Genomic DNA, 17,590 nt, shown 5'->3' with positions numbered 1-17,590 from the left:
ATATATAAATAAAAGTGGGAAATGCGAGGAGAGGCTTCACGTAGAGGAGGAATATTTTCTAGTAGATTTTGCGTATTCCTTTCATTGTAGTGTACAGCGATCCGTGCCAGTTTCGGCTCTGGCCAGTTCTTTCGGGCCCTGCAGCGTGGAAAAAGTTCGGTTTAGGGCACTGCTCGCAGTGAGCCTTGCCGCAGGCAAATAGATAATGCATTTATCAGCAGCAGCCTGTGTATGTAAGGAATGCACCTAGGAAGAAGGGTTGGGGGAGGAGATCGATCCCTGGTGGGGTCCCAGAGCCCCTCCCTGCCTCCTTGCAGCTTCTGCACTTTCTCTGGACTGCTGCTGCTGCCTGGGCTCGCGTCGCGTGCATTTCCCGATCTGCGCCTCCAGACACGTATATAATGCCAGTAAGTGTCACTGCCTGCCTCGGCCACCTCCCTCCCTCCCCCCCCCTCCAAGAAAAGGGGCAATAATCTGTCGTTTCCTTGAAGGAGCTGATAGCGGGAAGTAATGTTTAACTTTAGGGATTAAGATTTGTAGATGAGCCCTGATTAGAGAACTAGGACTGTCTCTTCCAGATCATTCAAACTTTACAGGCGACAGAGCAGTGAGCTCCCCCCCCCCCCCCCCGCGGGTAATAAAAACCGGGGGGGGGGGGGGGGGAGCGGGGAGGTGAAGTGAAGCGACTGATACAAGGTCAGGCACATCAACGGAAGGGAAACTCCAGTCCTAGCTTGACACATTACTGTGTACATTTCTTCTTCCCCGGCATGAACGAGAGTCGTTTCGGCCACTTCGTGCTTGTCAGTGGAAGGGAAGTTTCGGGGTGGGGTGGAGGCATCGCTGGGGTCCAGAGTCGCTGGCCTTTTAATGACACTTGGAGGCCCCCTCAGGCGGAGTTAAGGACAGGGAAAAATCCCAATTGCTGATTCTGAGGGGAAGAGGGAAAGAAAGCGAAAGGAAAACTGCAGTCGAGGGAAGCGGACCCAGCGGCCGGATTCCGGGCTCTGCCGTGCAGGTAAGATGGATAGGGAGGGGACTGGAACCCTCTGGCTCAGATATGCTATTGAAACAGTTTGGGGGATGAAAGGGTCTCCTGGGTTCTCCTCTTTTATGTACTAGACACGGAGCGCTGAGCTGGATAGCATCACCTTTCACATTTCCATCACCTGAAATTTTGCCAGGAAGAGGATCCCCCCCCCCCCATCCTTTCACTTGGGGTAAGGGGGGGCACCTCCAGTTCCAAGGATCCTCCCACTCCACTCTGCTACCCTCTAAAGGCAATGCACATCTCCCAACCGAACGTCTCAGAATCTGCAAAGCACAGCTGGGATTCAAGTTTGTTTCCAGACTCCAGTAAAACTCTGTCTCCCCGGTGGATCCCCGCCCTGCCCCAGAGCTGCTTCATTTGCTCGGTCACCCTTGAAGTTTGACTCCCTGAGATCCAGGCAACCATGTTAAATATAGAAATAAACGATCCCATCTCGGCTATGCAGTAAAGTACAAACGGAGCATTTGGGGATAAAGCAAAGGAAAAGGGCTAGGGAAGAGGAAGGAAGGGGCAGACAAACATCTGTCCACATGAAAGCGAAAGTGGTAGAGCTCTGACTTGAAAAGCACGCAAAGTTCAAGTCTACACAAAGTTACCCTGATCATAAAATATTATTTAAGCAATGGGTGGTGAGGAAATGGTACCAAAGCAATAAATCCTCCAGTCTGGAACCAGTGGGCTTGTTCATCCTGGAGAAACCCTGAGTTCCTGGAGGATATGATGTCTTTTCTTGGATCAGTAGAAAAGATTGTGGAATTTGCTGCAGGAAAAAGTGGTCAAGGCAGTTAGCATAGCAGGGTTTAAAAAAAGGTTTGCACAAGTTCCTGGAGGAAATGTCTATAAACCAGCAATCCCCAATCTTTCAGCAGCCATGATCCCAATTGTGTGGCCATGGAAAGGATAACGACCCCCAGGCGGTGCAGGACAATAACATCCTGTGGAGCACCTGCTCAGGTCGCAGCCCCAAAGGTGGGGGTTTGTGAAACCATTTGGGGGCAACCCACAGTTTGTGAAACTCTTCCATAAGCTATTATTAGCAGCCAGGTACAGGGCTGGTCCAGCCATTAGGCAAAACTAGGAGGTGTCCTTGAGCAGTAGCTTCCAGGGAAGGGGGGCAGCAGTGAGCAGCTGTACTGAAATCAAACACAGGTGCTGACAGACAAAAGGAATCAGCAATGCAGATTTTTGCCTGCAGGAAGAGTGCTCAGTTTTCAAATACCCATTACCCTTGCATTGGCCCTGACCATGTAGACTTATCTCTGGGTAGGAACTACATGAAATGGAATTGACAGAGGCAGGCAGCACCCTTGTCCTCAAAAGCTTATGCCTCAATAAATTGGTTTTAGTCTATAAGGTAATGAAATACAACCAATGTGAGAAAGTGAAAAATCACACTGTGTGATTTAAACCAAAACTCGGGAAGTGATTCCCAAATAGTCCAAATTTAGTAATGAATACATCTTAAATTTCTGCAGATGGGAATTAGAAACACCTCATTTATGAAGGTCACTTTACAAATATTATGCTTTGTTTTGACGAAATCAGTGGTTAGAAAAATCCTCCCTAAAAATTTGTTCCATTTTTGCTTTAAATAACTTACAAAATCACAGGTAGTTTGTCATACATATATGGATGGTGAGCCTGCTGATATTTTATACCTGAATTTTCAGATAGCATTGGACATAATACCTCATTAATGATTCCTGAGGAAATTAAAAAGTCATGGGATAAGAGGTAATGTCCTGTTATGGTTATGGATTAAGAACTAGTTAAAAGATTTTTTTTTTTTTTAAACAGACTGCCCCAACTTGACATTTCGTCCTTTAGATTGTAAGCTCCTTTGAGCAGGGACTGTCCTTCTTTGTTAAACTGTACAGCACTGCGTAACCCTAGTAGCGCTCTAGAAATGTTAAGTAGTAGTAGGGTTAAATGGCCAATATTTTCAATGGAGATGGGTAATTAATGGGGTTCCCCAGAATCTGTGCTGGGACTGTTGCTTTTTAACATTGTGAATAAATGACCTGGAAACAGGAATAATGATTGGGATGATCAAATTTGCTGATAGAAAGTTATTCAAATTCATTAAGTCACAAGATGATTGTGAAAAATTGCAAGAAGACCTTCCGAGACTGAGCGACTGGGCCTCCAAATGGCAGGTGAAATTCAATGTGAGCAAGTTCAAAATGATGCATGTGAGAAAGAGGAGCCCCACTGCAAGGTTCGACATTAGGAGTCACCACCCAAGAATAGGGTCTAAGTGTCATCTTTGATGATGCCTTGAAATTCTCTGCTCCGTGTGCAGTGTTAGGCCAAGAAAGCACATAATTCCTAACATTAGGAAAAGGAGAATAAAACAGATATTATAATACCCTTGAACTGCTCCATGGTGTGACCACACATCAACTACTGTTCTAGTCACCACGTCTGAAAAAAGGTATAGAAGGGCATTTTCAATATGCCATCCAAATCCGATTTTAGACTTTTTGCAAAAAGCATCCAGAAATCCAGTGGCAAACATGGTCATTTTCGAGCCAGAAAAACATCTTTTTTGTTTGAAAGTCACCCTATGTTAGATGTTTTTGTGGTCAGTGCATCTTTCTTTAAGGGACATTTTCAAACCAAAAATGTCCAAGGGGAAAACGCACAAAAACAAGCCATTGGGATATCTGGGGGCCAGCAGTCTTACTAGTCTGGCCACGTAGACATTCCAGCAGAGCAGTGGGGCAGCCTAAAGGGCAGTGCAGTGAACATCACATAAAAGGTCCCAGATACATATCATATCATAACCCCCTTATATTATACTAGCCGTTAAGCCCGTAAAAACGGGCGAGTATTGCAGCCCTCCTCTCTCCCCTGGCCTCACCCCGTCCACCGATCCTCCCCCCCATATCCAGCAACCCTCCTCTTTCCCTTGGCCTCCCCCCTCCCCCCATGTCCAGCAGCCATGCCCTCTCCCCCCTGCCCTCCCCCCATGTCCAGCTACCCTCCTCGCCGCCGCTCCCTCCCTCCCCCCTCTGTGCCAGATCCCCTGCACTTACCTGACAGCACCTCTCACCTCCGTGTGAAAGCGCTGCAGGCAGCAACAGATCGCTCTGCTGCTGCCTGCAGCGCAACCACACGGAGGTGAGAGGCGCTGTCAGGTCAGTGCAGGGGGCCCGATACGGAGGGGGGCGGGAGCGGCGGGGGGTGGGAGGAGTCAGTGGGAGATTAAGGGGAGGGTCATGCTTATTTCCCTAGTCAGTTTGGGCACTTTTTTGGCACTTATTGAAACAGATCTAGCCAAAAACATCCTTTTTTTTTTTTGCCCTAGACATTTTCACAATATTCTATTACTGCAGAAAAACATCCAATTCATAAGGCCACCCTAGTCCCGCCCAAAACACACCTCCAACATGCCCCCTTGAGATTTAGACAAACTGCATAGTTAAGAGAAACATCTTAAAATATGTTTTGAAAATAGCAATTTGGATGTTTTTGTGAAAAAAAATTCCATGTGCCACTTTGTGGCATTTTTGGAAGTTTTTCTGTTTGGAAAATGAGCCCCATAGTGAAATTAGAAAAGATACAGAGAAGGGAGACCAAGATGCTAAAGGGGGTGGAATGACTGCTTTGAGGAAAGGCTAAAGAGGTTAGGGCTCTTCAGCTTGGAGATGAGATGGCTGAAAGGAGATATGATAGAGACCTATAAAATCCTGAGTGGAATGGAACAGTCACTCGTTTACTCTCTCCAAAAATACAAGGACTAGGGTGCCCCAGTGGCGTACCAAGTGGGGGTGGTCCGCCCCGGGTGCACGCCGCTGGGGGGTGCTGCGGCGCGTGCCTGTCGGCTCCGAGTTCGCTATCTTCGCTCGTTCACTGCAGCTCCCTCTGCCCCGGAACAGGTTACTTCCTGTTCCGGGGCAGAGGGAGCTGCAGCGAATAAGTGAAGTTAGCTAACTTTTCGGAGCTGACAGGCGCTCGCCGCGGCACCCCCCCCCCCCCAGCGGTGTGCACCCGGGGGGTGTCATTTTGCGCGGGGGGGGGGGGTGCATCAGCGATCCGCCCTGGGTGCCATCCAGGCTAGGAATGCCACTGGGGTGCCCACAATGAAGTTACTAAGTAGTAAATTTAAAACAAATCCGAGATAATATTTGCTCACTCGTCATATAATTAAGCTCTGGAATTCATTGCCAGAGAATATGGTGAAAGTGTTTAGGTTTGGATGAGGTCCTGGAAGAGAAGTCCATAAATCATTATTAAAAGGGTCTTGGGGAAATCCATGACTTGTTTCTGGGATAAGAAGCATGAACTCTGTTTTACTTGTTTTGGTTCCTGCCAGGGACTTTTGACCTGGATTAGCCACTGTTGAATACAGGATGCTGGGCTTGATGGCCCTTTGGGCAATGTTTAAGTAATGCCCATCTTCACTGAGTTTCAAAATCTTCAATGTGGAAGCATTTATCAATATATCTCATCAGCTGCATATTTTCCAACCTTTTTAATTATTCAAAATGTCTGTCCATTGAGTTCCTGTTTCATTTTCTAATAAAGAAGGTCATATTTAAAATCTGCTTACCTGATCACTTGAATAACTGTGACTAATTTGTCGGGTGTGGGTGTCATCTTCCCAAAATTGTAACCAAATAACAAGTACATAAGTATTGCCATACTGGGAAAGACCAAAAGTCCATCGAGCCCAGCACCCTGTTTCCAACAGTGGCCAATCCAGGTCACAAAAATCCCGGCAAGATCCCAAAAATGTACAAAACATTTTATACTGCTTATCCCAGAAATAGTGGATTTTCCCCAAGTCCATTTAATAACGGTCTATGGACTTTTCCTTTAGGAAGCCGTCCAAACCATTTTTAAACTCCGCTAAGCTAACCGCCTTTACCACATTCTCTGGCAATTAATTCCAGAGTTTAATTACACGTCGAGTGAAGAAATATTTTCTCCGATTTGTTTTAAATTTACTACATTGTAGCTTCATCGCATGCCCCCTAGTCCTAGTATTTTTGGAAAGCGTGAACAAACGCTTCACATCTGTCCGCTCTAATCCGCTCATTATCTTGTAGACTTCTATCATATCACCCCTCAGCCGCCTTTTCTCCAAGCTGAAGAGCCCTAACCTTCTCAGCCTTTCCTCATAGGGAGTCGTTTCATTCCCTTTATCATTTTCGTCGCCCTTCTCTGCACCTTCTCTAATTCCTTTATATCTTTTTTGAGATGCGGCGACCAGAATTGAGCACAATATTCGAGGTGCGGTCGCACCATGGAGCGATACAAAGGCATTATAACATCCTAATTTTTGTTTTCCATTCCTTTTCATCAAGGAATTTTACCTCCCTAGCGTGTCCCGATGTTACATTTACCCAGTCGATATCAGGGTATTTGAAATCACCCATTATTATTGTGTTGCCCAGTTTGTTTGCATCCCTAATTTCCTTTAACATTTCTGCATCAGTCTGTTCATCCTGGCCAGGTGGACAGTAGTACACTCCTATCACTATCCTTTTCCCCTTTACACATGGAATTTCAATCCATAGTGATTCCAAGAAGTGTTTTGTTTCCTGCAGAATTTTCAATCTATTTGATTCAAGGCTCTCCTTAATATACAATGCTACTCCTCCACCAATTTGATCCACCCTATCACTACGATATAATTTGTACCCCGGTATGACAGTGTCCCACTGGTTAGCCTCCTTCCGCAAGGTCTCAGAGATGCCTATTATATCTAATTTTTCATTTAGTGCAATATATTCTAACTCTCCCATCTTATTTCTTAGGCTCCTGGCATTCACATATAGACATTTCATGTTTGTTGTTCCTATTTACATCATGCTTAGTACGTGACAGTATTAATTTGCAATCTTTTGTCTGATTTTTATTTAAGGACACCTGATCTACTACAGTCTCTTTTGCAACCTCACTATCAGGATACCCTATCTTCCCTGTTTTGGTGATATCTTTGAAAGATACCTTATCCCGAACCATGCGCTTTTGAGCGACTGTCGGCCTTCCCCCCGTTTCTAGTTTAAAAGCTGCTCTAGCTCCTTTTTAAATGCCGGGAAAGGAAAAAATCACACTGTGATATTTAAACCAAAACTCGGGGAATGATTCCCAAATAGTCCAAGTTAAGCAATAAATTCATCTTAATTGAGCTCATGGTTTTATATATATACTAGTAAAAGAGGCCCGTTTCTGGAGCAAATGAAACAGGCGCTAGCAAGGTTTTCCTCCCCAACACCCCCCTTCTCCCTACCTACCTACCTACCGACCCCTTCGTCGTTCTGACGCCATTGCTCCGCAGCTCCTGAACGCACCGTACGCCTTTGCTCCGCCCTCGTTGTGTGACGCCATTGCTCCGCCCTTGACGTCATCACGTTTGACCTGAGAGCGGGGCCTCGAGACGGCGATTTCAGTGGCTTCACCACCACAAACCCTTCGAACCCGTTTTGATGACGGAAGTGACTTCAGTGTCCTCAGAACATTGAGGGTGAGTTTTATTATATAAGATATGGAAGGAAAAAGACCTCAGTTAAAAGCTGTTACTACTACTTAACATTTCTATAGTGCTACTAGACGTACACAGCACTGTACACTGAACATGTAAGAGACAGTCCCTGTTCCACAGAGTTTACAATCTAATCAAGACAGACAAATAGGACTAATAAGGGATAAGGGAATTACTTAAGGAGGGAATGATAAAACAGACATGGGTACTGAACACATTGAGCCTACAAATAGGTAGGAAAATGTGGGATACAAATGTAATAAATAAATAAATAAATAGGAGTTAGGAATTAGGGCTTTGTTGCATTTGCTACACGGGAATCACTACCGCGGCTGAGTAAAAAGAGTCCATAATGTTTATAACATCAAAAGCAGAAAGTCTGCGAGGGAATCCATGGGGCTGTTAGATCATGAAGGAGCAAAAGGGACACTCAGGGAGGACAAGGCCATAGTCTTTATGGAAGATGCAGGACCCTGGACTAGGGGCTCTAGAGAAAATTCAACTCACCGAGGTCTGTGGCCTCAGGGCCTGCAGACAATGAGATCTTTGTCAACTAGACCAGAGACAGAGACAGTAACGCTGAAGAGCATTTGGGATGCTCTCCAGAAGCTAGATGTAAAACTAACCAACTCTACTACAGAAATGTCAACATTAGTAAATACAGTTGAACTTCTTTCAAACTCCTTTGAAACCTTAAAAGCAGACTCTATGAATCAAATGACAGTCTTAAATGAGGAAGTGAAAAAACTTCAAGACTTTGCTACAACAACTACTAAAGATAAGACTTTGATTCACAGAAAAATAGAACAAAGAGAAAATTATAATCGTCGAATGAATCTTCGCTTTTTGAATTTTCCGTACTCGATTGGGATTTTTCCATTGATGCTTTTAAAAAGTACCTAATAGAAATTCTGGGATATTCCTCTGACTTTCTTCCTCCATTAAATCGCATATTTATGCACCAAATAAAAAGTCCCCAGAACTTCAATTAGAGATGGAATCTCAAACTCCAAGGAAATGAAAAACAATTGAACTTAAATTTAACTGAGATTCTTGAACCATCCATATCAGAAAACTCTGAAAGAAAGATTTTGTTGGTATCCTTTATGTTTGAACAGGATTTGGAAGCAGTTAAACGTTTATTTTTCAAAAAATCACAATCTTTATTTTATGGGAAAAAGATATGGATGTACCCGGATGATACAAGACAAACTCAGGAAAAAAGAAGAGAATTTCTAGCCCTAAGGAAGGAAGCCCTAGAGGTAGGAGCCTCCTTCTATTTAAATTATCCTTGCAAATGTGTGATTAAATATTTAGGGCTTAAATATATTTTCTTTTACCAGAACAACTAAATGCCTTTGTTAATCAAAAAAAGTTGGTTTCAGCTTGATAGTGCATCTTATGGATTGATTTAAATGTATAAAGATTCGGGTGCATTGTGTGTTAAACTATATACAACCAATATTCCTTAAATTCTCTCCTGAAAATGTATCTCCTTCCCTCACAGTTGTGGTCTAAAGAAGGCTTATATTTTTCCTTTACTAATTTTCTTATTGACTCATTTATTAGTCAATTAATACGCCTGTATTACTTTTCAAGTATTGTACTTGTTAAACATTTGTAATAAATTTAAAAAAAAAAAGGGAAAGAATAGTCCGAATCATAGTTACCTGATGCTAAGGTCCACCTTGGGGGTCTGCACCCAAGAAAAAGATCTAGGTGTCATTGTAGATAATACACTGAAATCTTCTGCTCAGTGTGTGGCGGCAGCAGCCAAAAAAAGCAAGCAGGATGTTAGGAATTATTAGGAAAGAGATGGTAAATAATACTGAAAATATTATAATGCCTCTGTATTCCTCCATGGTGCAACTTCACCTTGAGAACTGTGTTCAGTTACGGTCACTGTATCTCAAAAATGATATAGTGGAATTAGAAAAGGTTCAAAGAAGAGCGACCAAAATGATAAAGGGGATGGAACTCCTCTCGTATGAGGAAAGGCTTCAGCTTGGAAAAGAGACGGATGAGGGGAAATATGAAGAAGATCTAAGAGATCTACCTGTTCCAGAAATGGTTTTCAAGGGTGATGATTGGGAGGAACTGAAAGAAATCTCGGTGAACCTAGAAGACGTACTGAGTCAAATCAACTAGTTAAAGAGTAGTAAATCACCTGGGCTGGATGGCATGCATCCAAGGGCACTCAAAGAATGCATATTCATTGTGAGTAACCTGAATCCCTGACTGACTAGATGTGTCCCAAGGACTGGGTTGAGAACCACTGCACCAGATTTTTAAAGTTTTTCATAAGGAGTGGATCTTGGCAGTGGCGTAGCTACGTGGGGCCAGGGGGCCTGGGCCCCCTGCCGACGACCCACCCAACCCCCCCTCCCGGCGCCAGCCCACCATCGTCGTCACCTGCCTTTGCTGGCGGGGGACCCCAACCCCCGCCAGCCGAGGTCCTCTTCTTCTCGCAAAAGGCTTCCTTCTGTTTCTGACGTCCTGCACATACAACAAAGCCTTGCAGATCAGCTGATCTGCAAGGCTTCGTTCTGTGAGTCTGATGTCCTGCACATACAACGTGCAGGACGTCAGAAACAGAAGGAAGCCTTTTGCGAGAAGAAGAGGACCTCGGCTGGCGGGGGTTGGGGTCCCCTGCCAGCAAAGGCAGGCGACGGCGGGTTGGCAGCGGGTGGGGGGGGGGGGGGGTCGAGAGGGTCGGCGACAGGGGTGGGGCAAAGTCGGCAATGGCGAGGGGGTGGGTGTCGGCAATGGAGGGGTTGGCGGCGCCGAGGGGGGGCTAAAATGTGCCCTCTCACCTTGGGCTCTGGACCCCCCTCCCGCCGAAGTCTGGCTATGCTCCTGGATCTTGGGATCCTGCAGGCCACTTGTGACTTCAATTGAGCGCTGTTGGAAACAGGATGCTGAGTCTGATGGACTTTTGGTCTGACCCAGTATGGCACAATCTTATGTTCTTATAGGTCGGTGAGGACTGTAGAGCACAGAGCAGAGCCTTCCTCAAACTGCCCTTTTCCCAGTGTAAATATTCAGGGGCCCTTTTACTAAGCCGCAGTAGAGCTAATGCGCGGGTAGCCTGCGCTAGATCGACACTACTGCCAGGGTAGCACAGACACCCTATGGTAGTTTCGAAGTTAGCATGCTCTGTTTCCCGTGCCAGAAAATCATTTTCTATTTTCTACGACAGGCATAGCATGTGAGCCCTTACCGCCAAGTAAATAGGTGGCATTAAGTGCTCAGGCAGTCAGTGGCCGTGCACTACTTTTAATATTAGTTCACGGCCATTTACCGCCCCATTAAAAAAAGGCCTTTTACCTGCCATGGTAAAAAATGGGCCAGCACGCATGAATTCCACGCGTCCAAACTAGCGCAGGCTACTTTTTACCGTGGCTTAGTAAAAGGGCCCCTCAGATGGTTCCAGATAAGAAAACTGGCACTGAAATCATCCAGTTTTATTTGGAAGTGACTACTACAGTTGTGAATGGTTTTTGGATTCACCAGTAGTTTAGCATTTTAATTTCTCTTCTTTGTTATGAATCCCTTCAGGCTGCATGTTATGGAACATTTTAGGTAATATATTTATTTTGTTTGAAAAACTTGTAACCACATCATCTACCATTCTGAGCAAGAAAACAAACTCCCAATAAATTAAAACAACCAACAATAAAACCACAGTATTATAAAATAAAACACAGGTAGATCTCAAAGCCTTATGGGATTCATATTTTTCTCCTTTTTTCCATTTAAAGAAACATAATTCAGCTCTCTTATTCAACTCTGTAGTACCTTACCAAAATTCAAAACATACATCTACATTCTCAGAAGTACAATTTAAAATCAAATGCTGCTTCCCACTCAAATTCTGGGGCTAATGCGGAAAGGCTCACAGTAGAACCATGTGCGGATATCTGAGCATGTGGCTTCTATCACGAGTCTAATAACCGCAGAAGGCAGTAAAATTATACCCAAAAAACAATCTGGGGATATTTATAAAAAGAACACTGAATAGTAAAAACTATCACAATAAACAAAAGTAAACCCACAGCTGGAAAAAAAAACACTTTCTACAATTAGTAAATAAATATTGAAGTTATAAATACTTATCTTTCAAACAAACTGAAGAGTCCCTTCAGTTTGTTTCAAAGATTACTTATATACATGTGATGTGAAGCAATTTAAGAGTTTTGACCATTAATTTGAGAATATTCACATTTAGTAGGCACATACTATCCCAGAACTACCGCCGGTAGTTCCTGCCTGAGTGTGCGCCACTTCCGGCGGGCCGGAAAATATTTTTTAATTTAATAGTGCGGCACTAACCCAGCAGTAATTAGGCATAGGCTGTGTGCTGCCCAGTTACCACTGGGTTACTGCAGGAGCCCTTACCGCCACGTTAATGGGTGGCAGCAGGGGCGTAGCTACGTGGGACCACGGAGGCCTGGACCCCCCTAGATTTGGCCCCCCTCCTGCCGTCTGCTACCTTTACTGGCAGGGTCCCCAGCCCCCGCCAGCCGAGGTCCTCTTCTTCTGGCTCAAGGCTTCGTTCTGTTTCTGAGTCTGACGTCCTGCACGTCCTGCAAAAACAGAACGAAGCCTTGCAGATCAGCCAGCAACATGGCTGTTGGCTGATCTGCAAGGCTTCGTTCTGTTTCTGCAGGACGTGCAGGACGTCAGACTCACAGAAACAGAACGAAGCCTTGAGCCGGAAGAAGAGGACCTCGGCTGGCGGGGTTTGAGGTCCCCCGCCAGCAAAGGTAGGCGACGGTGGCAGCGGCGGGGAAGGGTTGGCAGCGGGAGGGGGGTCGAGAGGGTCATGGGCAGGGGGGGTTAAAGTTAGTGGTGGTAGCAGGGAGGTCAAAAATGGCGGGGGGGGGGGGCTAAAATGTGCCCCCTCACCTCGGGCTGTGGATACCCCTCCCGCCGAAGTCTGGCTACGCCTCTGGGTGGCAGTAGGTGTCCCCCCCCCCCCCCCCCCCCACATGGACATGTGGTAAGAATACTCACTGCATGGCCATTTTTTTAGGGGCTTTTTACCCATTACGGTAAAAAGGGCCCGAAAAACGACACCTGTCACTACCGCAGGGCCCTTTTTCCCGCAGCTTAGTAAAAGGACCCCTGAATGTGCAATGATTGAAAGGTCAGGAGCCTTCAAGCCTATGGTCAGCGAGCCCATGTTGGTCTCTTTGGCACTTCCTGAGCACAATTAATAACTTCAATATTTATTTCCTAAGGGCCCTGTTTACTAAGGTGCACTAGCGTTTTTAGCACATGCACAAAATTAGCACACGCTAACTGTGTAGGCACCCATAGGACTATTGTGGGCACCGACACAGCGCAAGCTAAAAATGCTAATGCACCTCTAGCATGGCTTAGTAAACAGGGCCCTAGTTGCAGAAAAAAGTTTTCCAGCTGTGGGTATTGTAAGTTAATTATATGCAAATTTTATGCACAGAAATCCTGCAGCAAGTGGGGGGAGTATGCTGGACACATATGCACGAGGTTTTGCAGTAAGTACAGCTTCTAGTGCACATGTCTGAACCAAAATGGAAAGCATCAGCACACATCGGTACCTGTTCTTCTGCCCCTAAATATGAGCCTCTCAAAGTTTGCATTTGAAATTTTTGAAAGGCTCATATTTAAAGTGTAGAAGAACTGGTGTCAATGTGTATTGACACTTTAGGTTGTGCTTGGACATGTACACATGTTGGTTGCGTACCATCCACATTTAAAACTTGCACGGGCTTCCTTCTGCTTGCACAACAAGACAAAGCCAACACTTGAATGTGAGAGATCGATAAGAAATCCTCTTTGCAAAACCTACCACACAGCCCCAGAACTGTGCACATGTCAAATGTGAGTGGCGTATTCTTGGCATTGCACGAGATATCTTCATTAGCCTGTTAGCATACATTTTAACACAACCTGTGCTGTGTCTTCCCGCATGGGCTAACACCCACCCACGCACAATTCCACTCTGCATTGCGAGGTTACCATTCATTCAACTCATGGTAACCTCGTGGATAACCGCTTGGTTGCTTTCTGCATCAGCCCCTCTTTTAGCAGAACTGTTCACCTGTTCTTATGTCATCTGTACCCATTGCCTCTCAGTGCTTGATCTTTGTTGAGCCCATTGGTTTTTGCTGTTGTCTCTGTGTGGTACTCAGTGCCTGATGCTTCCAGTAGCTCTGCTCAGTGCTTCAAACAAGGCGCAGTGCCCCCAGGTGCACGGAGCCATCATTAACATGGCGCTGTGCCCCAACGGGCATGCGTGAGACAGTGGGGTGGGAGCTGAGTGCGGGGGAATTTTTCCCGCCGCACAGCAGCTCCCCGCTGGGATGGGTGGGGAAGCAGAAGGGGTTTATAACCCTCGGGCGGAGCCCAGACGTCCTCTTCTGGTGTCTGGGCATCTGCCTGCACCCAGCCCCCCCCCCCCCTCCCGAAATAATGAGCACACGAACATATCTGTATTATGTTGCAGCTTTGGCGGGGTACCCAAGCTTGAGGGAGTAAGCTAGGCAGCTGGGACAGCTGCGCTTATGGTTGAGCTCCCTTGCTGTGCGGCGGGGAGCTCTGTATATGATTGGTCAGTCTTGCTAATGGCGGCGGACTGTGTTGGCTAGTAAGCCGGAAGGTTGGTTGGCTTGGGTATGCCCAGTGTAACTGTGTTTGTATTAAAATAAAGCTGCAGCCAAGTTGTGCCATGTTAACAAATACTGTGAGTCCTGTTATTATTTCAACATTACAAATCCCCGGCAGGCCCGAGGGGTCTCGGCTGCTTATGTTATAGTTTCTAGTAACCCTAGGCTGTTCCAGGGTGCCTCACTGCCCCTTGCTCTGCACATCATGTTCTCCTGCGTTTCTTGGACATGCTGCTGTTTTTCCTTGTTAGTGTAGTTATGGGCTTCCCCTTGTCCTGCCTTCAGGTCCGAGCAGTGCCAGTCTCATTGATGCTTTCTTTCCTTTGCAGGGGGGCTCAAGGTGGATCTACCATGGGGGAGTGGAGTTTCCTCAGCTCCTTGCTGGACTCTGTGCAGGAGCACTCGCCCATGGTGGGTCGCTTCTGGCTGGTGGTGATGCTGATCTTCCGTATCCTAATCCTGGCAACCGTGGGGAGCGACGTCTTTGAAGATGAGCAGGAGGAGTTTGTGTGCAACACGTTGCAGCCAGGCTGCCGACAGGTGTGCTACAACAAGGCTTTCCCCATCTCCCACTACCGTTTCTGGGTCTTCCACATCGTGCTGCTCTCAGCCCCTGCTGTGCTGTTTGTCATTTACTCCATGCATCAGAACACTAAAATTGCCCAGGAGCAGGGGAGGGCTGTTCCGGAAGAGGAGAACCAAAAAAAAGGTCTCCCTTGCCCTATGCTGCAGCCAAACCAACGACTCCAGCACATCCGTAACTTCTACATCGTCAATGTGCTTCTGCGCATCCTGGCAGAGGCAGGCTTTCTGGTGGGCCAATGGATGCTTTATGGGTTCTGGGTGGAACCCAAATTTATCTGCGAGACTGAGCCCTGCCCACACACAGTAGACTGCTTTGTCTCCAGGCCCACTGAAAAAACTATCTTTGTCCAATTTTACTTTGTGGTGGGGATCGTCTCAGCTGTCCTGAGTCTCGCTGAGCTCGCCCACCTCCTCTTCAAGGACAGGTGCAAGAAGCGGACATCAGCCACTTATGAACAAGAGAACTGGTCCAACAGGGAGCAGGAGAAATCCTGCCAGTATCTGCTGCAGGCACGCCCAGGAAGACCTGGAGAAAGCCACACCTTGTCAAATCACTACAGCCCCAGTGCTGTGCTCCATGGAAAGCCAAAGACCACTGCTATCAGCAGCAACAAATCTTCTAGGTCCATAGCCAGAGGAGACTTGACAGTGTAGCCCAGTATTCTCCTGCTGCTTCTGGCATTCAGCACCTGGATGTGCAGGTTTCATGGGGAGGGTTTAGCAAGGCAATGGGGGCAGTAATTCTGCCAGGGGTTATAACCTCTAGCCTGGTTGAACAGAGCCTTCTCTGCATCCTAAGCTCTCTAGTCCAGGCACCAAGGACTCTTGCCTGATGGAACAGACTTTTCAAGTTTTCCTAACCTGGGACGTGTTTGAAGTAAAAATTAAAGTTCTGATTCTGCAAAGTTATTATTTTTCCAGTATGCAGGGAACAACAATGTACCCATGACTGCAGGTAACTGGAGTCATGTGTGGGTGACAGAGGGCTGCCCTGCTCCTGCCTGCTGATGTTACAGAACAGCATGTTGACATGATTGCTTTTTGGGGCTTTGGGAAGGAGAAGCCAAATCCCTCTTCTCTCATGCTGTGCTGTGTTACTAATTTTGGGGGGAATGAGGGTTTTCCCAGGTTTTTCTTTGTTTCTGACCACTTTCCCACTGCCCCCCTCCAAGGTTAATATTCAGAGAATAGAATTCCACCCACTCCCCCCCCCCCCCCCCCCACCCGCTGTCTCCAAGATGAATCAGAGGCCTGCTTTTGGCCACATACATTTGTCATCCCTCTTAGTCCAATAGCACAAATGCCACCAGCCCCTTCCAGGCCAAATTCTTAAATCGAAAAGCGTTCAGTGCAAGCAGTGATGTGAGGCTGCCTTTAGATCATGGAATCCACATGGGACTAAGGAGCTCACAACAATATATGTAGAAGGATTTTTGTACATGCCTGGGGTGTCTTGTATGGTGCCTGCAGCATATGAGTGAGTAACTGGAAATTCAGCAGTGCGGTTTGTAAGGGGTCCTTTTACTAAGCTGCGTTAGGCGCTAACGTGTACCTAGCATAGCAAAAAAAAGTCTAACGTGGATTGTGCTAATGTGTTCTGCATTAGTTATGGGGTGTAGTTTTTGAGGGGGCGTGCCAGGGGCGGAGAGCGGGCATTCGTGCACTAATCAGTCAGTGAAAATATTCTCAACTAACAGCACATTGCATAATAAAACGATTTTTTAATTTTCATATAAAGGGGGGAAAAGGCCTCAAAAGTGAGCTGTGACACTTTAATTGTATCATGTCATCAATGTGTCAGCATAGGCTTGACTCCGTTACTAGCATTGATCATAAAAAAATGTTTTATTATTTTTTAATAAACAATGCGCACCAAAAGAGTTGGGGAAGGAGCAAGCACTTAGCATAATAGTTAAGGTCTCGACGGAGATCACTGTTTCACTTATTTCAAGCTTCTTCAGGAGAACTAAAATCACCATATTTTTCACTCTTGACGCTTTCTTTGCATACAAAATGGCTTGCTATGTTATCCTGAACGCCACCCCCTGGTACAATTAAAGTGTCACAGCTGACTTTTCAGGTCTTTTTCCCCTTTTATATGAAAATTAAAAAAAATAATTTTATTATTCAATGCGCAGTTAGTTGAGAACATTTTCAGCTTTGATTTTGTGTTTATGTACTATGATTTTTGTTAGCTGAAGTTTTCCCTAAATTTTGTGGAGTGTCTAATCAGATAATGCACAGATAATGCGGCAACCCTTACCATCTACAAAATAGGTGGCGGTAAATGTTCCCACAGTAATTTTTTTAAATGGCCTTGCGTCAATTGTAACATTAGCACATGGCCATTAATGAAATAAATAGAAAATCTGAGGGTTTTTTTATGGCTATGGTTAAAATGGCCTTAGCACGCAGGAATGACCCGTATAAGGGGTGCGCTAAGGACATTTGTTACCACAGCTTAGTAAAAGGACCCCTAAGCTGGCTTGTTGCACTGTTCACATTTTCTAGGACCAATAGGAAAACTCTGATTTACATATTTTTTAAAGATAAATATCAGAAATTAACTTTAATTGTTCTTTTTCCCTCTTGCCACCTTTCCCCCAATGTTTGACTGCTTTGATTTTTGCAGAAAACTAGAGCATATTGTGATGTCACTGGTCATTGTCAATGTTGCCCTGTCATTGGTCAGCACCCCATGATGCGTACACTGAAGAGGTTCCATGCCCACGATGTGATTTGACTGCTTTGATTTTTGCAGAAAACTAGAGCATATTGTGATGTCACTGGTCATTGTCAATGTTGCCCTGT

The 17,590-nt window shown here is 45.7% G+C and overlaps 1 protein-coding gene across 1 annotated transcript; it reads left to right on the top strand.

The window, feature by feature from the left end:
- The first annotated feature begins 986 nt into the window (after window positions 1-986).
- GJD3 (gap junction protein delta 3) lies at window positions 987-15,911 on the top strand. The gene is made up of 2 exons (XM_030221387.1): window positions 987-1,018; window positions 14,524-15,911. The coding sequence occupies exon 2, from the start codon at window positions 14,546-14,548 to the stop codon at window positions 15,431-15,433; it is 888 nt and encodes a 295-aa protein (XP_030077247.1). The 5' UTR covers window positions 987-1,018; window positions 14,524-14,545; the 3' UTR covers window positions 15,434-15,911.
- The last annotated feature ends 1,679 nt before the right edge of the window (window positions 15,912-17,590 follow it).

Source organism: Microcaecilia unicolor, chromosome 12, assembly GCF_901765095.1.
Source record: "Microcaecilia unicolor chromosome 12, aMicUni1.1, whole genome shotgun sequence".
In the NCBI taxonomy this organism is placed as follows: Eukaryota; Metazoa; Chordata; class Amphibia; order Gymnophiona; family Siphonopidae; genus Microcaecilia; species Microcaecilia unicolor.
The sequence above is the reverse complement of the archived record's forward strand: the minus strand, read 5'-3'. Positions and strand labels throughout refer to the sequence as shown.